At 49.0% G+C, this 24120-nt stretch overlaps 1 protein-coding gene across 6 annotated transcripts; it reads left to right on the forward strand.

Annotated features, from left to right (window-relative positions):
- The first annotated feature begins 1252 nt into the window (after positions 1–1252).
- Positions 1253–19454, forward strand: NECAP2 (NECAP endocytosis associated 2). Of its 6 annotated transcripts, none has more exons than XR_004060445.1 (8): positions 1253–1428; positions 4513–4613; positions 9090–9194; positions 9281–9362; positions 10286–10394; positions 13014–13191; positions 16981–17079; positions 18217–19454. XR_004060445.1 is itself a non-coding variant. In XM_030942674.1 (8 exons), exons 1-8 carry the CDS (start codon positions 1337–1339, stop codon positions 18263–18265), a joined length of 795 nt encoding a protein of 264 aa, XP_030798534.1. In that variant the 5' UTR covers positions 1253–1336; the 3' UTR covers positions 18266–19454. The 6 variants fall into 6 exon arrangements, 5 of the variants coding, with proteins under 5 accessions (XP_030798534.1, XP_010376822.1, XP_010376823.1 ...); XM_030942674.1 differs by having other exon boundaries at positions 17001–17079; XM_010378520.2 differs by having other exon boundaries at positions 17004–17079.
- The last annotated feature ends 4666 nt before the right edge of the window (positions 19455–24120 follow it).

Genomic DNA, 24120 nt, shown 5'->3' on the forward strand with positions numbered 1-24120 from the left:
AAAGGAAAGAAGGGGTGGAGAAAGTTTGGGGTATTCAGTGAGTCAGAGATTTGGGATCAGCTGCACCCTACATAGGGGCTGGCACATTGTAGGCCCTCAACTGGAGGAATGAATGACAGAATAGTGGGAAAGGAGGGATTTTGAGAATTTGGCTATGGTAGACATTGTATCTCCTAGAATATTCTGGGAGAAATCTAAGACTAGAATTCTTCTTCCTTCTTCCTTCTTCCTTCCTTCTTCCTTCTTCCTTCTTTCTTCCTTCCTTCTTCCTTCTTCCTTCTTCCTTCTCCTTCTCCTTCTCCTTCTCCTTCTCCTTCTCCTTCTCCTTCTCCTTCTCCTTCTCCTTCTCCTTCTCCTTCTCCTTCTCCTTCTCCTTCTCCTTCTCCTTCTCCTTCTCCTTCTCCTTCTCCTTCTCCTTCTTCTTCTTCTTTTTTTTTTGAGACAGAGTCCCGCTCTGTCGCTCAGGCTGAGGTGCAGTGGCACAGTTTCAGCTCACCACAACTTCCGCATCCCGGTTCATGCTGTTCTAGTGCCTCAGCCTCCCAAGTAGCTAGGACTACAGACATACGCCACCAAGCCCGGCTAATTTTTGTATTTTTAGTAGATACGGAGTTTCACCATGTTGGCCACGCTGGTCTCGAACTCCTGACCTCAGGTGATCCGCCCGTCTCAGCCTCCCAAACTGCTGGGATTACAGGCGTGAGCCACTGCGCCCGGCCTGGAATTCTTCGTAAATTACTTGTGTTACCAAACTTTACTTCTTTGAATACAACTCGTTGTTGAGGTTTGGCCACAGGGGGCCCTGAGCACATAAGTGGGTTCCCATAGGGGAAGCATGGAGGGTGGTAGGGTAAGGGCATCCACTTAGTCTGGTGGGTCGGGTGGCCAGCTGAGCCTTACAGTCAGGAGAGGGAAGGATATTCAGGCAGAGGAGGCGCTGCAGCAGAGGCTGGAGGACAGAGATGCTGCAGGGTGGGCTACGGCTTTGCCTCTCGGCCAACTGGGCCCCAGGCCTAAGAACTGAAGCGATGGGGATGATCCACACCCAGACCATGGGTTATGGAGGTGTCCGTCTATGGCGGGCGCCGGTCTCTTTCTCTGCGTCCGAGGGTGTCTGGAGGGAGAGAGAAGCGTCTGGAGGGAGAGAGAAGCCTCCGAAGGTCGCGCGCCGCATGTCTTGAGCGGGTTTCCAGCAGAGGGCGCACAAACGAGGCCGTGCTGAGGCCCGCGAGCTGCCGCTCTAGCTGAAACCTGGTCACAGAGTCGCACCGCTTCCGTCCGTCGGACAGAGGAACGGTGGAAGGAGCCGGAAGTCCGGTGGGCTCCAGTCGTCGCGATGGAGGAGAGTGTGTACGAGTCGGTGCTCTGTGTCAAGCCTGACGTCCACGTCTACCGCATCCCTCCGCGGGCTACCAACCGTGGCTACAGGTGATTCCCCGCCGCCAGACCAGGCTAGCTCCGATTTAACCCTTTTTCCGCCACCCGGACACACCCACTGCGGGAACCGAGGACAGCCCTGGCCAGTTTTGGGGCGAGGGGGAGCTAATGCTGCTGCTGCTTCCAGTTCCAGGCCCGAGCAGGGAGGCGGACCCAGAGTTTCGCCCGTCTCAGTACGATGCACGGAACTCCTGGCGGCATCAACGCTAGGGAGGGCGTTAAAGCCGTATCTAGCGCTTAGGGACCCCGGTGGGCTGCCGGATACCCTAAACTTGGTCGGGGGTGGTGATGTCACAGACGCTTCTCTTTCAGGGCTAACCGGTGGCCTTGAAGGGATCCTCGAAAAGCCTTAAGCGGAGAGGTACCCTATCACAGACGGAAATCCCCGAGAGGAGGGGAGGGAGCCCAGAGCCGGCTGAAAGGACCGGTCCCGGGGAGCTTAAAGCTGACGGTGGAAGCCCAGGGACCCCTTCCTACCCAGATCCCTTCGCACGAATTTCACCCTTGATCACAGCCTGGAGCAGGTGGGAGGACTCCATCTACATTTCTCTGATCTCTACCTGAGACGAATAAGCACGCACGCTTGTAAACATACAGAATATCTCTGCAAGGGAACACAGGAAACTGCCCTAGGGGAGGGGAACCGCCCTTGGAAGGAGACTTCCTTTCCCTTTTGTACTGTTTGCATTTTACTACCCTTTGTATGTGTTATCTATCAAAACAAGACGAAAAATATTAAACGAAGCAACGATACACTTCATACAGACACCCTGGCCTATGGCTATTTTGTGCCACTGAGTGGTGGTGGGGAGTGTTTATATTTGCGGGGGCCCGGGTGGCTATTGAAGGCGATGGTTGTCCAAGTTTTTCGGAAATAGGGGATTGGCCTGCACCCCAAGAATGATGGAGCGTCCACATATCCTCTTGTTACTTTCCAGTTGTGTTACCGTGGGCTCATAGCTGATTTTATGGTGGAAAGATGTGTTAGTGAACATTACATTCATGACATATTTTAAAATAGTATTAAAAACAACAGTAACCAAAATACATTTGTTTTCTGTCATCAAACTGTAGTTGGACCATCAGACCATTGATGGTCGTCTAGCCCTATCCTCTGTTGGGTCTCTTTTTTTTTTTTTTTTTTTTGAGACAGAGTTTACCTCTTGTCCAGGCTAAGAGTGCAATGGCGCGCGATCTCGGCTCACTGCAACCTCCGCCTCCCGAATTCAAGCGATTCTCCTGCCTCAGCCTCCAGAGTAGCTGGGATTACAGCCATACACCACCACAATCGACTAATTTTGTGTTTTTAGTAGAGACGAGGTTTCTCCATGTTAGTCAGGCTGGTCTCGAACTCCCAACATCAGGTGATCCTGATCCACTCGCCTCGGGCCTCCCAAAGTGCTAGGATTACAGGCATGAGCCACCACGCCCGGCCCCCTATTGGGTCTTTAGTAGAATGGGTTTGGTTCCTCTTGGTGCCCCAGAGAGTGAGGTTACGAATTGTCAGGGCTGGCTGGTTTAGCTTAGAGGAAACTACCAGTGCCTGCAATTAAGTCTTGGAGCTCTCCTTAGCCTGAATCTCAGGCCTAGTAAGAGGAACTGGAACTGAGTCTGCTGATTTGTGAATTGAGAATCTGCATTTGTGCAGCCCTCAAGATAGCCGCGTCCAGGGTTCTTGAGAACTGGCACAGGGACTTCCAAGAAAAGCCTCCTGGAAACACCTGCGGTTCTTGGTATTTGGGGATTTTACTGACCTTTTCTTAGAACTAAAATGTGAAGTTAATGCTTTAAAAGAGTCAAAACAGCTGGCTGTGGTGGCTCACGCCTGTAATCCCAACACTTTGGGATGCCTAAGTGGAAGGATCCCTTCAGCCTAAGACCTCAGGACCAGCCTGGGCAACATAGTGAGAGCCTATCTCTATAATTTTTTTTTTTTTTTTAATTAGCCTGGTGTGTTGGTACACACCTGTAGTCCCAGCTCCTCAGGAGGCTGAGGTGGAAGGATCTCTTGGGCTCGGGAGATTGAGGCCTCAGTGAGCTGTGGTTGCACCACTGCACTTCAGCCTGGGTGACAGAGTGAGACCCCATCTCAAACAAACCAGAGCCGAAAGAGGCATTGCTGTAAGTTCATGGTTTCCTGGGTTTCTTCCTAAGCTCCCATTCACTTTTCTGTTCTCCTTTTCTCTTCTGGTGGTTGCTCCATGCTGACTTTTTCTTTCGAGATTGTCTCACTGTTCTCAAATGGTCACTTTGATCACTGCAGTCAGGCAATGTCAGAAACAGAATCAGGCCCCTGCAGCTGCTGCTTCTATAGAAAGGAAACTGGAAGGAAGTCCTACTCGGAGGAGGACACTGTGGTCTAGAGAGGGCGTCACCAAGTGACAACCCACTGTATTTTTGTATGGTTCACACCTAAGAATGCTTTTTACATTTTTTAAATAGTTGGGACAATTTTTAAAGGAGAGTATTTCATACTGGGAACATTATATGAATTTCAGATTTCAGTGTCTACACTTTGATTGAAATACAGCTGTGCTCAGTAGAAAATAGTTAAGATACCTAAAGCATCACCACATGCATGTTCTGTACTGCTTTTTTTTTTTTTTTTTTTTTTGAGACGGAGTCTTGCTCTGTCGCCCGGGCTGGAGTGCAGTGGCCGGATGTCAGCTCGCTGCAAGCTCTGCCTCAGCCTCCCGAGTAGCTGGGACTACAGGCGCCCGCCACCTCGCCCGGCTAGTTTTTTGTATTTTTAGTAGAGATGGGGTTTCACCGTGTTAGCCAGGATGGTCTCGATCTCCTGACCTCGTGATCCGCCTGTCTCGGCCTCCCAAAGTGCTGGGGTTACAGGCTTGAGCCACCGCGCCCGGCCTCTGTACTGCTTTTACTCTACAGCAGCAGAGCTGCCTTGTTGTGACAGGCTGTGTACCCTGCAAAGCCAAAGATATTTACTGTCTGACTCTTCACAGAAAATGTTTGCCAACTCTTGGGCTAGAATAAGCAGCCCTTTCCATCCCCAGCATTGGGGTCATGCAGCAGGAGCTTCTGGCAGAGGTTCAGTGGTGTTTGTCCCCTTAGGGCCGCGGAGTGGCAGCTGGACCAGCCATCATGGAGTGGCCGGCTGAGGATCACTGCAAAGGGGCAGATGGCCTACATCAAGCTGGAGGACAGGACCTCAGGTAACCGCAAGGGAGGCCGCACCTAACTGAGGGGCTGCACTCCCACTTTATGAAGGCAGAGGTGGCCTGGTCTGGCCAGGCTGCTCAGGGATCATGGGAACCTGTCCTGAAAATCAGAGACGTGTGTGTACCTTTAAGCTGTACGTTTCCCCCACCTTAGTTGTAGAAAGTACTGTCTCCAGGTGTAAAAACAAGTATTTCATGTCAGACACCAGTTCCTTTTAGGAGTCCTCAGGAAAATGTGGAGGCCAAGAAGAGGAGACCACAGCTTGGTCCTGGTAGGAAGTAGGAAGCCCTGGAAGTGGCCTTGAAGACAGGCGGGTGAGGATGCACAGCCCTCTGCTGCTGGGCTCTGCTTCCTACTGAGGAATTGTTTATCAACGCAGCGGTAACTCCCTCAGCTGACCACACCCATTAACTGAAGAAGCTGGAAACTGTCCTACTCAGCTCTTTCTGTAGTGAGAGGACAAGCCGAGCTGGGTTGTGTTGGGGTCAGGTGGCAGAGATCGTCTTGGGGGAAACTTCAGAAGTGCTGGGCCACCAGTGCATCTGGGTGAGCTGTGGAGGGCAGTGTGCCTGAAATCCCCCGCTGAGACCCCGAGTGGGGTGGGACACAGTGCCTGCTCAGTCAGGTCCACAACATTCGGTCATTTATTTTTTGTAATGTGTAGAGATTTTCCTTTGTAGAGCAGAAGAAAGTGCAAAAGTTTAGTGACAGAACTGGCTGCCTCTTCTCAGAACTATGTTCTGCCTGAGCTGCTGGACGTGGGGTGAGCGACATGAACTCTGGAGCCTTGGCCTCCTCCGTGTTGAAATGGGGATATTAGTTCCTCCTTCATAAGACTGTTGGAGAATAGGAAGTGAGCGGATATTTCTCTAATTGCTTTATGGACTGCGAGGCAACCAATAGCGTTGATTTGTTCTTCGGGAACTTGGGTATTGGCGGCAGAGGAGTTTGAAGAGGCAGCTGCCATGGCCAGACCAGAGAATTTTAGCTGGAGAATTGCTGGGACACCCTAGGTAGTGTCGTAAGAGAATGGTACCACCTCTTGTTCTCTGGGGAATTTGGTAACTGTGACTATTTATTTAAAAAAAAATTTTTTTTTTAGATGGAGTCTTGCTTGGTAACCCAGGCAGGAGTGCAGTGGCACGATCTCGGCTCACTGCAACCTCCACCTCACGGGTTCAAGCAATTCTCTGCCTCAGCCTCCCGAGTAGCTGGGATTACAGGCGCCCACCACCACGCCCAGCTAATTTTTTTTTTGTATTTTTAGTAGAGACGGAGTTTCACCATATTGGCCAGGCTGTTCTTGAACTCCTGACCTCGTGATGCGCCCGCCTTGGCCTCCCAAAGTGTTGGGATTACAGGTGTGAGCCACTGTGCCCCGGCCAGCTGTGACTTTAACATGACTCCCTAATGTAACAGCCACTGCCTAGGGCTGAGCCTCCCCTGTGGGACCCACCCCAAGGTGTTCTTAGCTCAAAGTCATGGCTGGGTCATGTTAGTCTCTAACTTTCCCATGAGGTAGTGAGCATATCACTCTAGGCCAGGCTTTCTCAGCTTCAGCACTGTTGACACTTGGGGCCAGATGAGTCTTTGTTTTGGGGAGCTGTGGAGCCCAATGAGGATATTTTACAGCATTCTTGGCCTCTGTCTAGCAGATGTCAGTAGCACCCCCCAAGTTGTGACGATCAAAATTATTTCTAGACATTGCCAGATGTCTCTTGGGGACAGGGGAGCAAAATCACACTGATTGAGAATTACTGCTGTAGGCTGAAGGCATCTTGGTGAGGTTGGAACAGAAGGCAGATAAATTGACAAGAAGCTGCAGACTCTAGGGCTGTTGGTTTTGAATCAGTTCAGCCTTGATTACAAAATTACCTCTAGCCCCGGCGCGGTAGCTCATGCCTGTAATCCCATCACTTTAGGAGGCCAAGACAGGTGGATCGCTTGAGTCCAGGAATTCCAGAGCAGCCTGGGCAATATGACAAAACCCTGTCTCTAATAAAAATGCAAAAATTAGCCAGGTGTGGTAGTGTCCACCTGTAATCCCAACTACTTGGGAGGCTAAGGCACAAGAATCACTTGAACCAAGGAGGTAGAGGTTGCAGTGAGCTGAGATTGCACCATTGTACTCTAGCATGGGTGACAGAGCAAGACTGTCTCAAGAAGAAAACAGAAAGAAAATAAAACAGGCCAGGCACGGTGACTCATCCGCCTGTAATCCCAGCACTTTGGGAGGCCAATGCGGGCAGATCACTTGAGGTCGGGGGTTCGAGACCAGCCTGACCAACACGGAGGAACCTCGTCTGTACTAAAAATACAAAATTAGCCGGGCATGGTGGCACATGGTTGTAAACACAGCTACTTGGGAGGTTGAGGCAGGAGAATTGCTTGAACCTGGGAGGCAGAGGTTGCAGTGAGGCGAGATTGTGCCATTGCACTCCATCCTGGGCAATAAGAGTGAAACTCCGCCTTGGAAAAAAAAACAAAAAACAACCAACCCAAAAAACAAAGTTATCTCTAAACCACGGGATTCAATAGAAGATATTTGATTAAATACTTAAAGCACCAGCCAGGTGTGGTGACTCATGCTTCTAATCCCATGGCTTTTGGAGGCCAAGGTGGGAGGATGGCTTGAGACCAGGAGTTAGAGACCAGCCTGGGCAACATATGAAGACCCTATCTCTAACAAAAGAAATGGAGTGGGCATGGTGGCATGTGCCTTTATTCCCAGCTACGTGAGAGGCTGAAGCAGGAAGATTACTTGAGCCCAGGAGTTTGAGGCTGCGGTGAGCTATGATGCACTGCACACTGCACTTCAATCTGGGCAACAGAGCCCAGACCCTGTTTCTTTTTTTTTTTTTGTCACCTTGGCTGGAGTGCAGTGGCACAATCTCAGCTCACTGCAGCCTCCAACTCCTGGGGTCAGGGATCCTCCTGCCTCAGCCTTCCAGGGAGTTGGAACTAAATGTGTGTGCCATTATGCCTGGCTTATTTTTATATTTTTTCTAGAGACCAGGTTTCACCATCTTGCTCATGCTAGTCTCAAATTCCTGGACTCGGCCGGGCACAGTGGCTCACGCCTATAATCCCAGCACTTTGGGAGGCCGAGGTGGGTGGATCACCTGAGGTCAGGAGTTCAAGACCAGCCTGGCCAACATGATGAAACACTGTCTCTACTAAAAATACAAAAATTAGCTGGGTGTGGAGGTGCATGCCTGTAATTCCAGCTGCTTGGGAGGCTGAGGCAGGAGAATCACTTGAACCAGGGAGGTGGAGGTTGCAGTGAGCCGAGATCGCGCCACTGCACTCCAGCCTGGGAGACAGAGGGAGACTCCATCTCAGGCAAAAAAAAAAAAAAAAAAAAAAAAAGGTATAAATCAAATTCCTGGGCTCAAGTAATGCGCCCCACCTCAGCCTCCCAAAGTGCTGGAACCGGCCGGGCGCGGTGGCTCAAACCTGTAATCCCAGCACTTTGGGAGGCCGAGACGGGCGGATCACGAGGTCAGGAGATCGAGACCATCCTGGCTAACATGGTGAAACCCCGTCTCTACTAAAAATACAAAAACTAGCCGGGCGAGGTGGTGGGCGCCTGTAGTCCCAGCTACTCAGGAGGCTGAGGCAGGAGAATGGCGTAAACCCGGGAGGCGGAGCTTGCAGTGAGCTGAGATCTGGCCACTGCACTCCAGTCCCGGCGACAGAGCGAGACTCCGCCTGAAAAAAAAAAAAAAAAAAAAAGTGCTGGAACCACACCCAGTCCATGACCCTGTTTCTAAAAAACAAAACAAAAAATACTAAAAGCAACAACAGACATCAGCACATACGAAAAACTGATGCCAGTCATAAATGCTCGTGGAAATTTTATGTTGCGCTGCACCTGTCGAGTGCTGTAGTTGACAAGGTGATGTGTTTCACAGGGGCTCCTTTTAAAGCTAGTCATGCTTGTCCTGTCTCAGATTGAATTAAATCAGCCTGCTTCAGATTCCCTATGGGTGTGAAAACTTCCTCCCTTATTTCCTTGGGGCTCATTGGCCCCTCTTACAGTCCTGCCTCAGGTACTAGGCCTCTTCAGCAGGTGTGATTACCTAGGTCAGGGCTCACCTGTTCTAGGACACTCAGTGTTCAGGTAACATAAGTGGGTAAAGCAGATGGAATGGATGGGCTAGCAGCTCCAGCTGCTCAGGTTGGCTTGGAGGCTCAGCATTAATAGAGCTTAAGTTTAAGAGAGGCCAGGCAGAATACTAAACTTGGCTAGATTTGACCTGTAAGCTATCTCTGACTTAAGCCTTTCCTTGGTTATATTTTCTGTGTCTTCCCTTTAGCAAGAATGGATTTGAATTCCAGAGTAAGATTTGCCGATGTGTCTCAGCTGGCTAGAGATACCTTACAGGAAAAAGGCCCGGTAGTCTGGTAGAAACACCTGGCTGGAAGGGGGCTCAGGGCTCAGTGCTCAACCTAACCTGTGCTTTCAGGGGAGCTGTTTGCTCAGGCCCCGGTGGATCAGTTTCCTGGCACAGCTGTGGAGAGTGTGACGGACTCCAGCAGGTACTTCGTGATCCGCATCGAAGATGGAAATGGTAGGCATGGGTCCCGGTGCTTCCTCGTCTTGGGAAAGGTTTCCTCAGCCTGTGGAAGGTGGGACTGATCACGTGTTGTCCCCCAGGGCGACGGGCGTTTATTGGAATTGGCTTCGGGGACCGAGGTGATGCCTTTGACTTCAATGTTGCATTGCAGGACCATTTCAAGTGAGTGGTTCTGGGAGACACATGCTCTTGCCCCTCCCTTCTTTCCCTGGACAGAAGGATCTCCCAGGTTAGGATACCCAAGTGATTGTGTGTGATTTGTCTGGCAACAGAGACTCAGGAGAACCCAGGCAAGCCACCTCTCTGTCTGCCAGTGCTCATCTCTGCTGTAAAGCCTTGCCCTTTACCTGAGGCTCATCTCTACCATCCCAGTCTTTGGGCCTGTCACCTGTCTTCCCTTACCAGGCTCCTGAGCAGTCAGAGTCCTCATCAGCCTCCTGTGGCCTTTCTGGGCCTGCTCCTCCATGTCATCAGTGGCGCTTGGATTCCCAGGGCACCCAGCAGATGCTCTGATGTCCTTTTCTGAAGCTAAGAGACAGGGCAGGAAGTCCTCCTCCACCATCTGCAGGGCTTGAACTCAGGCTGCCAGTGAGTGGGCTGTGCCCGGCCACTCATGTGGGCGCCTCTGGCTCTTCCCTGACCTGGTGCTGCTGCGTGGTGTGGTATGGAGGGCGGGGGAGCTTTGTGTTGCCCTCTGCTTCTCGGTATCTGTCTTGTCTCCCTGTCTACCTTCTGAGTGTTTGAGGGTGTGTAGAGACTGCATCTTAGTTCTCGTGCCACATGCTGTAGAGGGAAGGGTAGGCTCTCACACGTGTCCTAGAGACAGTGTTAGGACCCTCTACGTAAGTGATCTCACTGAAGTCGTAGCCATCTTGAAGACCTATAGAATTGTGGGCATATTTTGCTGACGAGGAAACCAGTGTACATGCAGCTACTTAAGTGTCAGAGCAGGATTTGAATTCAGGCCTCACTCCCAAGCCTGTACTCTTTCTACCACCCCGTCTCACTGCGAGGCTCAGCCTGGACTGATGGCAGGGCAGCTGGTCTCTTCCTTCCTCACCTTTTTCGTCATGTTCTCTCCCCAGGTGGGTGAAACAGCAGTGTGAATTTGCAAAACAAGCCCAGAACCCAGACCAAGGCCCTAAATTGGACCTGGGCTTCAAGGAGGGCCAGACCATCAAGCTTAACATCGCAGTGAGTTCCACCCTTGCTTGACTATGGTGGCCATGGTCATGTGATACTTGTGGCCACCCAGAGCCCATTGCTCTTCTTACGGTTCAGCTCCTTCAGTTCAGTAGATGTTTAGTGAGCATTTGTCTTGCGCCAGGTCCTGCACCAGGGGTGAACGAGAGACCTCTATTCTTGTGGAACTCAGAGTTGAACTGAGACAGGCAGGTAAAAATGTAATTACAACATGGCAGCAAAGGTTCCATAACTAAGGGATGCCCTGGGTGCCGTGGTCCCCTAGAGGAAACTATGCAGCCCATAGTTTTGGGAACCAAGTAAGGCTTACTGGAAGAAGGGACCTGTAGGCAAGGGAAGAGTGATCAAAGAGGACCAGCAGGTGCAAAGCCTCTGAGCTGAGAAGGAGCATCAGTCATTTGCTGCCAGAAGTGGTGTTTCTGTCCTAGCTATTAGAGTGCGTCAGGAGGGACCCATGTGCTCATCCCAGGCTGTGTCTTGAATGAGGAAGATTTGGGAGAGTTCTGGCAGGAAGGCGTTGAGGTGGACACTGGGAGTCCTGGGCAGTTTCTGCTGATGGTGTTGTCCTGGCTCCTGTGTCTTTGTTCTGAGCTGCTCTACCTCTGGCTTCCCCTGGTCAGTTCCTGTTCATAGGAACAGGTTGGGCTGGGCTGGGCTGGGCTGGGCTGGGCTGGGTTGGGTTGCCTAAAGTTGACCTTTACCTGGCTGCAAGGGTGGAGAGGGGAGATGAGGTCAGACTCATGATTAGGGGCACCCAAGGACCAAGTGGATTGGTTTTTGTTTTTGCCAGGAGTACTGTGTTGAGATGGATTTGTTTTTTGAAGAAGCTTTGTAACGCTAAAATAATGCTTTTCCTCTTTACTTACCGTCTCTTTCTCCTCTTTTCTGCTTCGTGCTGGTGATTATTTGGGATCCTTGAAGTTGGCTAGCTGGCCCTTAAGAGAGAAATGCAAGTCCAATCCAGTGGACTGGTTGGGATGTGATTCTTTCTCTCGCTTGGAGGAAACTAACATTTAATGAGCACCAGCTGTGGGCCAGGTAGTGTTTTTTTTTTTTTTTTTTTTTTTTTTTTTTTTTTTAGGCGTTTCTCATGTGAATTAAACATCTCCCTTTCCTCCATGAGATGAGGAGGCTTAGGGAGGGTTGGGGACTTGCCCAGGGTCACAGAGCTAGAAATAACTGGCATAGCTGTACTCACACTGAGGTCTTTGAGGTCTTTTGACTTCAGGGCTGGACTTACTATTTTATTAAGCTGCTGCTTTCCTTACAAGTAGGGAACACATTATCTTCATCTGTGTGATTTGTGCTGGTTTCTGGCTCATGCTTGGTGCTCAGTTTTGTTTTTTTTTTTTTTTAAAGTATTTTCTTGAAGTATAATATGCATGTAAAAAAGTGTACAAATCATAAGTGCAGAACTTAGTGAAAGTTTAAAAACCTAATTTATAGGCCAGGAGTGGTGGCTCCTGCCTGTAATCCCAGCACTTTGGGAGGCCGAGGCATGCGGATCACCTGAGGTCGGGAGTTCAAGACAACCCTTACCAACATGGAGAAACCCCGTCTCTACTAAAAATACAAAATTAGCCGGGCATGGTGGTGCATGCCTGTAACCCCAGCTACTCGGGAGGCTGAGGCAGGAGAATTGCTTGAACCCGGGAGGCGGAGGTTGTGGTGAGCCGAGATCAAGCCATTGTACTCCAGCCTGGGCAACAAAAGCAAAACTCTGGATCAAAAAAACAAAACAAAACAACCCAATTTATAAACTTGCACCTCGCTCAAGATGCAAAAGATAGTCAGCACTCTGGAAACACCTCTCCTGGCCCCTCCCAGTAACTACCCTGAGTAACCCTCTACTGACTTCACATACCGTAGGTTTTGTTTGTTCTTAACTTTCCTAAGTTGAATCATACACCTAATCCTGTTTTAGGATGATTTATTTCTTTTACTCAATGTAGTTTTTGTGAGAGTCATCCATGGTGTTGTGTGTAGTTTGTTCATTCTCACTGTTGTGGCATGTACCATTGTGAGAATTCACCCAATTTATTTATGTTTTACTGATGATGGACATTTGGGTAGTTTCCAGTTTGGGGCGATTACAAATAGCGCTGCTGTAGATGTTTGAGTTCATGTCTTTCGGTGCATATGTGTATGATTTCTGTTGGTTTATATCTAGGAGTGGAATTGCGGAGTCCTAAGTTTAAGTTCTTATGTTGAGCTTTATAGACCCTTTCAAGTAATTTTTCAAAGTAGTTTTACCAGTTTATACTTCGATCAGCAGCACATGAATGGTTACTCCATGTCATAGTCAATACTTGATAATTTACATTTTAGCCATTCTGGTGAGTGTGTAATGGTTTATCATTATAGCTTTGATCTGCATTTCCCTGATGAATGAAGTGGGGTGCTGGGTTTTAAAATGGACCTTATTTGTGATAGATTCAGAATGATGATGCACTAAGTGTAGCTCATAACAATGGAGGTGCTAGGTAGGACCATCTTTTGGTTACACAGATGTTAGGGCTCTGGGGTCACCTTGGCCCTCCTCGTGGGGTTTTCTGGTAGCACTGGGACTCCAGCAGAACTGGCTGATTTGCATTCCTCTTCCCTGTTTAGAACATGAAGAAGAAGGAAGGAGCAGCCGGGAATCCCCGAGCCCGGCCTGCCAGCACAGGAGGGCTGAGCCTGCTTCCCCCTCCCCCAGGGGGCAAAACCTCCACCCTGATCCCTCCCCCTGGGGAGCAGTTGGCTGTGGGGGGATCCCTCGCCCAGCCAGCAGTTGCTCCCAGTTCAGGTTAGTGCTCAGTGGGCAACTGCTGGATCGGTACCTGTGGGCTCCTCTTCTCACTGGCAGCCGGGCCCCATGGTTTTCCCCCCGTCACACACATGGATTGGTAATGTAGTACCTGTCTGTGTCAAAGAAGAAAGGCGGGCACCCAAAGCTGATTCTGCACACGCTGGGTAAGGGGCTTCTTCTAGTTGGCCTTTAGGGCGTCTGCCTTCTGAGAGGCCGGTACTGGGATTTGTTTGTTACTGTGAAATCATCAACATGTCAGTTCCTGGTTCCCAGTGTGTGCTCAGTGGGTACTGAGTGAGTGGGTAATGGAGACACCGTCTCTGCTCATGTGTAGTGTGAGATGAGTCACAGCACAGAGACCAAATGTGTAGGCCTAGACCCACCATCAGCTGGTGTGATCTGGGGAGGTTTCATGAAAGAGGTGACATTGATCTGGACCTTGAAGGTCTAGAGTGGGAGTGGTTGGCATTCCAGGCAGAGAGAATATGAATGAGGCCCAGACTTTTAGATACCTGGTGTATTTAGGGAGATGGGTACAGCATAAGGTGTGCCAAGGTGAGTGGTGGGAAATGAGATTTCGTTTGGAGTGAGCACCTTGGGGTGGGAAGCTGAGAGCATTTGCCCCAGCAGCTTGTCCTGAGGAGCCCTTAGGAGACGCTGGGATTCTGGAAGCGAGTGTCTAGTGTCAGCCTCTGACCACACTGGGGTGCCAGCCCTTTGCCTCTACCTCCCCACCCTGCCCAGCCCAGCTTGATGCTCCTGGCCTTCCCCGGCCTGGGCGATTGTTACCAGCCTGCCTTCTGCCCACAGCTCTCCTCAGCTTGCAGGCAGGAAGCCTTCCTAAGTGTCCCCAACATCAGCTGCCCTATCTGGAGGTCAAGCTTCCGGCTTCAGCCCTGTGGGGAATACTCTAACCTGGAGAGTGGCAGAAGGGGCAGTCAGAGAGCCCCTGCCTGGTACCGGGAACTGTTCTTTAAGCGTTATTTCTCAGAGTGGGGTCATAGGACCACTTGCCTTGGCATCGCTGGGGGATAGAGGCAGGAATCTGCATTCTTATGTCTATTTTTCTTTTCTTTTTTCTTTTTTTTTTGAGACGGAGTCTTTTTGCTCTTGTTGCCTAGGCTGGAGTGCAATGGCATGATCTCGGCTCACCGCAACCTCTGCCTCCTGGGTTCAAGTGATTCTCCTGCCTCAGCCTCTCGAGTAGTTGGGATTACAGGCATGCGCGTGCCCTCCACACCCAGCTAATTTTGTATTTTTAGTAGAGACGGGGTTTCTCCATGTTGGTCAGACTGGTCTTGAACTGCCGACCTCAGGTGATCCGCCCGCCTTGGCCTCCCAAAGTGCCAGGATTACAGGCGTGAGCCACTTTGTCTAGGCCTTATGTCTATTCATGTTTGTGTGTTGACTAAAGTCTGAGAGCTACTACCTTAGGCCTTCCCTTGGTTGCTGGTTATTTATTTATTTATTTATTTATTTATTTATTTATTTATTTGAGATGGAGTCTTGCTCTGTCACCCAGGCTGGAGAGTAGTGGCATATTCTCGGCTCACCACAACCTCCGACTCCTGGGGTCAAGCGATTCTCCTGCTTCAGCCTCCCGAGTAGCTGAGATTACAGGCATGCACCACCACGCCCACCTAAGTTTTGTATTTTTAGTAGAGGCAGGGTTTCACCATGTTGGCCAGGATGGTCTCGATCTCCTGACCTCGTGATCTGCCTGCCTCAGCCTCCCAAAGTGCTGGGATTACAGGCGTGAGCCACCACACCTGGCCTTGCTGATTCATTTTTAACAGCATTTTAATTTTAATATGGTGTGCTTGCTGTGTGCTGGGTAGAGTTCTAGGCACTGGCAGGCATAGCATCAAGTTTTAGTTCTCAAGGGCTTGTGTTCTGGTGTCTGAGACAGGCAGTTAGCATGTCTACAAACAAAATGGTGTCAGATAATAAATCATAAATAGCAACATTTATGAAGCACTTACTATATGAACAATATGGTTGGGTTCAAATTTCAGCTTACCAGCTTTGTGATCTTTATTAATTAATTTATTTTTATTTTTTATTTTTGAGATGGAGTTTTGCTCTTGTTGCATAGGCTGGAGTGTGACGGCATGATCTCAGCTCACCGCAACCTCTGCCTCCCAGGTTCAAGTGATTCTCCTGCTTCAGCCTCCTGAGTAGCTGGGATTACAGGCATGTACCACCACGGCTGGCTAATTTTGTGTTTTTAGTAGAGACAGGGTTTCTCCATGTTGGTCAGGCTGGTCTTGAACTCCCGACCTCAGGTGATCCTCCCGCCTTGGCCTCCCAAAGTGCTGCGATTACAGGCATGAGCCACCGTGCCTGGCCTACTTATTTATTTTTAAGATGGAGTCTTACTCTGTTGCCCGGTCTGGAGAGCAGTGGCATGATCTCAGCTCACGGCAACCTCCGCCTCCTGGGTTCAAGCAATTCTCCTGCCTCAGCCTCCCAAGTAGCTGGCATTACAGCTGTGCACCACCATGCCTGGCTAATTTTTGTATTTTTAGTAGAGACAGGGGTTTCACCATGTTGGCCAGGCTGGTCTCAAACTCCTGACCTCAGGTGATCCACCTGCTTTGGCCACCCAAAATGCTGGGATTACAGACTGAGCCACTGTGCCCAGCCCAGTTTTGTGATCTTTAGAAAATCACTTCTCCATGCCTCATTTTTCTCATCTGTAGGATAGGGGGAGTAATGATACTTAAAATATAGGTTTCTTGTGAGGATCAAATAAACTGATCTATGTATAGCACTCAGAACAATTTTTGGAACATTCTAAGTGCTTACTGAATGTTAGCTCTCATTTTATTAATATCGTTATTGCCACTATGCTGGACCTATTCTAAGCATTCCATGGGTATTTAATCCTCACACCAGTCCTATGGAGTAGTTCTGTAATTTTCACCATTTTAGAGGTAGGAGAATGGAAGCTGAAATGACCTGCACAGTCACATGGCTCGTCCCAATCTCTTTCCCTAGAGGCTGGGGTGAGGTTCACAGAAGATAATGTGCATTGAGCACTTGGTGAACTGTAAAACTCTAAACCATTGAGGGCCCTAGTTTTATCTGTTCTCCTGGCCCAGAGCAGATTAGAAATAGCAAATTAATGTGAAGGCGGAGTGTGGCAAACACAGGCCCTTCAGAAGGGACAGATGGCAGCACTAGGGGAGGTGCCAGAAAAGCACAAAAGCAGGCATTGTAGCCCCATGGTGTCACCCACCTTGGTGGAGAGATAGGAATGAGCTTCTGTGTGAGCTCTTGGGAACGCTCTTCCTGACTCCTAACCAGTTTGGGGCCTGGGACTTGGCACGTGGCTGGCACATAGTGTTCTCAGCTAGTTGATCCAGACATGGTAGTGCAGGCTTGATATGAAGATGATCTTGCAGTTTTGGTGGACATTCTCTGTTGAAGAAGCTGAGATAGGTTATAGTAAATTTTAAATAGATTTCAACATGAACGGTTGATAACAAAGTCGGCTTCAGGGATGCATAATAGATGACGTGAGACTAACCCCAACTCCGCAGGCACCCCTCCTTCCACCTTGTATGTGACTTTCTGCTTTTTCTCCAGAGCCCTCAAGGGCTGGTGGGAAGATGCTGGAAGTGTGGCAACCCAGTGGTGTTTTGTTGCCCAAAAACTTGTCTTGGTGTGGCTTTCCCAGCTACCTGGTGTCATGAGACTGTTCACTGAGTCTTATGATTTGGTCATGGAAACAACCAGAAGGAGAGGTCTCTGACTCCTCTGTCCCCTCTTCTCTTCCTATGGGTCGGACTCGGGAACATCAGTAGGAGGTGCTCCTGTACCCTGGCCACAGCCCAAGCCTGCCACCGCTGACATCTGGGGAGACTTTACCAAATCTACAGGGTGAGGAGGGCCATGTTCTGTGGGGGACTGGGGCCAGGGCTGTTGCTCTACAAACCTTGTATTGTTCTACATGCCTGCCTTCTGGTGTTAGGATTAGGAGTAATAGTTTTAATTTGGATGTTTTCTTCTCTTTTTTTTTTCCTTTTTTTTCGGGGGAGGGAGTTTCGCTCTTGTTGCCCAGGCTGGAGTGCAATGACGTGATCTTGACTCACTGCAAACTCTGCCTCCCAGGTTCAAGCAGTCCGCCTACTTCAGCCTCCCAGAGTGCTGGGATTACAGGCGTGAACTACCATGCCCGGCCCAAAATACAGTAATTATTGATTGCTGAAAATGTCAAATCCTAGAAAACGCAGCATTCTTACACGTAATGTTAACATCGTTCTTAAACAGTTTTTAGCCTAAGATTCATTTGAGGAGTCTGATTTTTCCCACAATAGACAGTTCTGGGATGATTCAGATGATTCTGGAATAACTCCAAGAACAGTTTTTGTATTTTATATTTTATTTTCACATTGAAAATCAGTCAGATTTGCTTCAGCCTCAAAGAGCGTGTTTATGTATAATTAAATGAGGGCTGGCAGTGAGGTGCGCTCTTTTTTTCTAGATGGGAAAGGGGTTAAGCCTCTTCGGCCAGGCGTGTTGGCTCACACCTGTAATCCCAGCACTTTGGGAGGCTGAAGTAGGCAGATCACTTGAGGCCAGGAGTTCGAGACCAGTCTGGGCAACATGGCAAAACCCTGTCTCTACTAAAAGAAATACAAAAATTAACCGGTCATGTAGTTCCAGCTACTAAGGAGGCTGAGGTAGGAGGATCGCTTGAGCTCAAGAGGTTGAGGCTGCAGTTAGCCTTGAGTGTGCCACTGCATTGCAGCCTGGGTGACAGTGAGACCCTGTCTCAAAAAAACCAAACCAAAACAAAACCACACACAAAAATGATAAATACAGTTACATTAACTATTTAAAAAAAAAATTGAGGGCCAGATTTGGTCTCTGTGCCGAAGTTTGCTGACTGCTGCTCTAGAACATTTAGGAACTGGCTTCTTAGAGCTTTTTCTGTCCAGAGAGAAACCACCTTTTATCTGCTTTGGATTTTCAAAGATCTGAACTCCCCCACCCTTCCCTGTCTTCTCTTTACAGGTCAACTTCCAGCCAGACCCAGCCCGGCACGGGCTGGGTCCAGTTCTGACCTGAGCACAATTTTTCCTCATGTGACTTCTGGGAAGGAGCTCCCTCGTCTGGGCCAAAGGAAGGAGGATGAAGCACTCCTCAGCTGGCCTGTGTTTGGAGCATGAATCTCTCCTCTCCTTGTCTGGCTCTGTTGACAAACTGGGCATGTTGGGCAGTAAATTGGCACCATGTCACACTGTTTCCTGGGATTCAAGTATGCAACCAGAACACAGGAGAAGAAAAGCTCCAGGATCCTTGTCCCCATCTGTCCTCTTGACATGAGAGAGACTCTGAGACTTCTTCCATTGCAATGACCCCTATTAAACACAAGCCCCCAAAACAAAAGAATAGGTTGAGTTTGCTGCCTGGATTCAGACCAGCCCTTCCCAGGGCCTACAGGTGTCATGTGATCACTGTTCAGCAGGGGGCTTTCTGTACCCACACTGGCTGTAGCCACTTCAGTCCATCTGCCCTCCAGAGGAGGGGTTTCTTCCTGATGTTTAGCAAAAGGTTTAGAGGCTGCAGCTTGAGCTCACAATCAGAAGGGAAACTGGAAGGATTAGCAGCTTTTGAAAATGTTTAAATATTTTGCTTTGCTAATGTGCTGATCTGTACTAACTCATCTTTGCAAAAGGAACTGCTCCTTCAGCGTGCCGCAGCAGGGGTCTCTGAAGGGATTCCTCACTGTGCGCAGCTGCCCTGAGCTTCAGGTAGCAGTGTTCATCTCTGGCCAATTGTCTGGTTCCCATGTATTCTCAGCCAGGTAGGCAACACAGAGCCAGGGCGGGTGCTGGAAGCCAGACGGAACAGTATTGGGGCAGGAAGGTGGAAGCTGTTGTCATGGAGCTGTGGGAGTCAGCACTCTGTCTGCTGGTGGCGCTCTCGGCTCACAGGTTCACAGTGCCACTCCTGGCAGACTTGGGTTTTCTCTTTGGTGGTTTATAAAGTGCCTTATCTGCAAACAATTTCTTTTCTCCTTCAGGAACTGTGAATGACTAGCAGAAGGAGCTCAGTAAACTAGAAGTCCAGGGTTGCTTGGTTTACTGGTTTATAAGAAATCTGAAAGCACCTCTGAAATTCCTTTTATTAACTCACCTGTCAGTTGAAAGATTTCTTTTTTGAAGGGTCAAGACCATGAACTGAAAAAAGTGTTGGCCTTTTTGCGGGACCAGATTTTTAAGATAAAATAAATGTTTTTACTTCTGTCATTGTATGTGAAAGATTAATGTGTTTCTGGACGCGTGGCTGCTATACTCTTCAGGGTGCCACAGCTAGACTCATGGCCACTCTCTCACCACTGACCAAGTGTCCAGATTGAAAGTTCAGGGCTGGGGTATGAGGCTGGCCCAAGTGAGGAAATGCAACCCTGTTGTCTAAGGCAATTGGTACCTTCTCTCCTGTGTTCTTTAGGATAGTACGGTCTTTTCATCATCCTTTGGGTGATGTGAAAGTACTTGCTTGAATCACTTTGTGTGGGGCTTATTTCTCCTGTGCAGTCTCATGATACAGGCTGTGCTAGAGAGCCTCGCTCCTTGCTTTCTGTCTTCCACCAAACCTACCCACAAAAGCATCTCCCTAAGGAGTAAGGGGGTGCAGATACCCAGAGGTCAAAAGTCAAATTAAGAGGCCGGGCGCACTGGCTCACGCCTGTAATCCCAGCACTTTGAGAGGCCAAGATGGGAGAATCATTTGAGGCTGGGAGTTTGGGACCAGCCTGGGCAACATAGTAAGACCCATTTCTTTCCTTTCTTTTCTTTTCTTTCTTTTTTTTTTTGAGACACCGTCTTACTCTGTTGCCCTGACTGGAGTGCAGTGGAGCAATCTTGATCACTGCAACCACTGCCTCTCAGGTTCAAGTGATTCTCCTGCCTTGGCCTTTCCAGTATCTGGGATTACAGGCACCTGCTACCATACCTGGCTAATTTTTGTATTTTTTCAGTAGAGATGGGGTTTTACCATGCTGGCCAGGGTAAAAAAAAACTCATGACCTCAAGTTATCTGCCCACCTTGGCCTCCCAAAGTGCTGGGATTATAGGCGTGAGCCATAGCACCCAGCTGTTAGACCCCATTTCTTAAAAAAAAAAAAAAAAAAAAAATTAGCTGGATGTGGTGGTTGTGCATGCTTGTAATCCTAACTACTTGGGAGGCTGAGGCGGGAGAATTGCTTGAGCCCAGGAGTTTGAGGCTGCAGTGAGCTATGATTACGGTGTCGCACTCTAGTCTGGGCAGCACAGTGAGACCCTAGAGAATTCTCTAAAAGAATTACAAATGAAAAAAAGCCACAACACTTCTTTTGCCTGAGGATTCTGTAAGAAGCAGTTTTTATTGTTACAGAAATAGCCACTCTGATTAAGAAACTGTAGAGAGGAGAAAGAAAATGAAAATTGAAGATTCTCTTGCCCATTGAATAAGGGTAAAGGAGATTGCATTAAAGGAACCTCAGGAGTAGTAACTTTTTTTTTTTGAGATGGAGTCTTGCTCTGTCCCCCAGGCTGGAGTGCAGTGGCGCCATCTCGGCTCACTGCAACCTCCGCCTCCCGGGTTCACGCCATTCTCCTTCCTCAGCCTGCCATGTAGCTGGGATTACAGGCACCTGCTGCCACGCCCGGTATAAATTTTTTGTATTTTTAGTAGAGACAGGGTTTCACCGTGTTAGCCAGGATGGTCTCGATCTCCTCACCTTGTGATCCACCCGTCTTGGCCTCCCAAAGTGCTGGGATTACAGGCGTGAGCCACCATACCCTGCAGGAGTAGTTAACTTTTTTGTGTCGATTTCACATACTGTTACTTCCCATCTAGAGTTACTTTTAAGTACTTGGAGGGTGGAAATCACAAAGCTTAGATGTAGAGGAAACTTCCATTAGAAGTATGTACCATGGCTGGGCATGGTACCCAGGGATTGCCCACAATCCCAGCACTTTGGGAGGCTGAAGTGGGCGGCTCATTTGAGGTCAGGATTTCAAGACCAGCCTGGCGAACATGGTGAAACCCCGTCTACTAAAAATACAGAAATTAGCCAGGCGTGGTGGCGCATTCCTGTAATCCTAGTTACTTGAGAAGCTGAGGCATGAGAATTGCCTCCAGGAAGTAGCGGTTGCAGTGAGCTGAGATCGTGCCACTGCACTCTAGCCTGGGCGACAGAGCAAGACTGTCTCGAAAAAAAAAAAAAAAAAAAGTATGTACCATTGAAGATCAGCACTTAGATTGTGGAGACAGACCTGGCCTCAGGATCTAGGCTATCCCCTGGTTAGATGTGCGACCACAGGCTTCCTTCACCTGAGCATCATTCAGATGAGGCACTAGCAGATGCTTATTGCATTGTTTGACCTTACTTACCTTTCTCTAGAGTCAGGTAAGTACCCAGAACAGTTCATCATGGTAGGGAGGAGGAGGAAGTGGCACAGCTGATGACACAGCCCTCAGGAATCTAGCCTGAAAAGCACCTTGTGGGGTCTGGGGCAGAAGCAAGGGACAGCTACCAACTGGAATCCCAGCTGGAAAAAACTCGTTACAGGACCCAGAACCTCCAGGAAAACTCAATCCCAAACCAGGCATCACTTCAATTATACCCCCGACTGGAGTTTACAAACTGGTGGGTGGATGGTAGAAGATGGGTGCTTTTTTGTGGGGTATGCTAGACTTCAGTTACCCTCTGCACAATGGGAGAATTTGGATGCACTGGGAGGTGTGGCAGATAGACTCTCAGGTGGTCACCATGATCCCCACCTGCTGTTCACAGCCTTGTGTACTCCCTGCCCCTTGAGATGGCCTGGACCTGTGACTGCTAACCACAGTAGAGTGCCACAAAGGTGACAAGATGTTATTTTCATGGTTGCCTTATGTGAGACTGCAACATGTGCCTTACTGAAAAATTCTCTTGCTGGCTTTGAAGAAGGAAGCTGTCATGTGTGAGCTGCCCTTGGGAGAGGGTTAGGTGGCCAGGAACTGAGGGTAGCCTCTGGCTGACAGCCAACAAGAAACAAGCTCAGTCCAGCAGTCTGCAAGAAAGCAAATGCTGCCAGCAACCACACAAACTTGGAGGCTGATCACTCCCAGGTAAGCCTTCAGATGAGACCTCAGGCCTGACCAACACTGACTGCAGCCTTGCAGAGGACCAGCTAAGCTGTGCCCAGACTCCCGTCCCATAGGAACAGATGGTAAATGCATTGTGTTAAGTCTCTAAGTTTGTGGTAAGGTTGTGCAGCAATAGAGCTGCATAGACTTAATAAAGCTGGATAGACTTAATAGCTGTAGGGCCTTGGGAGGTCGCTTATGATGCTCCTTTGGGCCTTCCTGTCGCCTTTAAGTAATGCTTATTGTTTATTGCTAAAAATGACGCTTAACTCTGCTAGGCACTATTCTATGCACTTATAAAACTCATTGCATCATCTCAACAACCCTATAAGGTAAGGACTTGTTTTTTTGTTTTTTGAGACAGTCTTGCTCTGTTGCCCAGGCTGGAGTGCAGTGGCATGATCTCGGCTCACTGCAACCTCTGCCTCGTGCGTTCAAGCAGTTCTCCTGCCTCAGCCTCCGAATAGCTGTGATTACAGATGTGTGCCAGCACTTCCAGCTAATTTTTTGGATTTTTAGTAGAGACGGAGTTTCATCATGTTGGTCAGGCTGGTCTCAAATTCCTGACCTCAAGTGATCTGCCTGCCTTGGCCTCCCGAAGTACTGGGATTACAAGTGTGAGCCACCACACCTGGCCAGTAAGTACTTGTTTTAGTCTATTTGGGACTGTGACAGAATAACATAGCCTAGGTAGTTTATACACAGAAGAAATTTTTTGCTCACAGTTCTGGAGGCTGGGAAGTCCGAGGCACCAGCAGATTCGGTATCTGGTGAGGCTGTCTTTTTGCTGTAACCTCATATGGTAGAAGGGGTAATAGAGTACTCTGGGGACTTTTTTTTTTTTTTTTTTTTTTAAGAGATGGAGTCTTGCTATATTGATCAGGCTGATCTCAAACTCCTGGCCTCCAGGGATCCTCCTGCCTTGGCCGCCCCAAATGCTGGAATTAAAGGCATAAGCCACCACATGGGGATGGTGCTGCCTTTTTTTTTCCTTTTCTCTTTTTTTTAAGACAGTTTTGCTCTTGTTGCCCAGGCTGGAGTGCAATGGCGTGATCTTGGCTCACTGCAACCTGTGTCTGTTGAGTTCAAGCATTTCTTTTGTCTTAGCTTCCTAAGTAGCTGGGACTATAGGCATATACCACCACACCCAGGTAATTTTTGTATTTTTAGTGAAGATGGTGTTTCGCCGTATTGGCCAGGCTGGTCTCGAACTCCTGACCTCGTGATCCGCCTGCCTCAGCCTCCCAAAGTGCTGGGATTACAGGCGTGAGCCACCACGCCCAGCCGGGGCTTCCTTATAAGGGCAATACTGTTTGTGAGGGCTCTACGCTTATGACATAATTACCTTCCAAAGACCTCACCTCCAAATACCATCACACTAGGGGTTAGGTTTCAATATGAATTTGGAGGTGGGGGGTTGACAGAAATGTTTATAGCAGTACTCATCCCTGTTTTGAAAATGAGAAATGCAGACAAATTATATAATTTGTTCAAAGTCACATGGTTGGTAAGTGGCAGAGCTGGGATTTGAACCCAGGCATTCTGGCTCCAGCATCCATGCTTTTAGTCAGGGTGGCTGCTGCTTTGGAGCAGCACTCCTTGCAAGGCCTTGGCACATAAGACCCACTTAATATATGAAAAGTCCCATTCCCTCCACATGGCTTACAAAAGCCGTGGCAAGTAGGAATGACAGGCCAAGGGTGGGGCTTTATTCCATTGGTGATTGAAAGCTACTGAAATGCATCATGGGCACACAGTAGGTGCTTAATAGTTGTTGATTTCTATGAGCTGGGAGTGAGA

Source organism: Rhinopithecus roxellana, chromosome 12 (genome assembly GCF_007565055.1).
Source record: "Rhinopithecus roxellana isolate Shanxi Qingling chromosome 12, ASM756505v1, whole genome shotgun sequence".
NCBI classification, from domain to species: Eukaryota; Metazoa; Chordata; class Mammalia; order Primates; family Cercopithecidae; genus Rhinopithecus; species Rhinopithecus roxellana.

Coding starts and splice junctions, on each gene's coding strand:
- NECAP2 (XM_010378521.2), top strand. CDS start 1,337: ATGGAGGAGAGTGTGTACGAGTCGGTGCTCTGTGTCAAGCCTGACGTC. Junction 4,614..9,089: donor GCTGGAGGACAGGACCTCAG/GTAACCGCAAGG, acceptor CTGTGCTTTCAG/GGGAGCTGTTTGCTCAGGCC. Junction 10,395..13,013: donor CCATCAAGCTTAACATCGCA/GTGAGTTCCACC, acceptor TTCCCTGTTTAG/AACATGAAGAAGAAGGAAGG.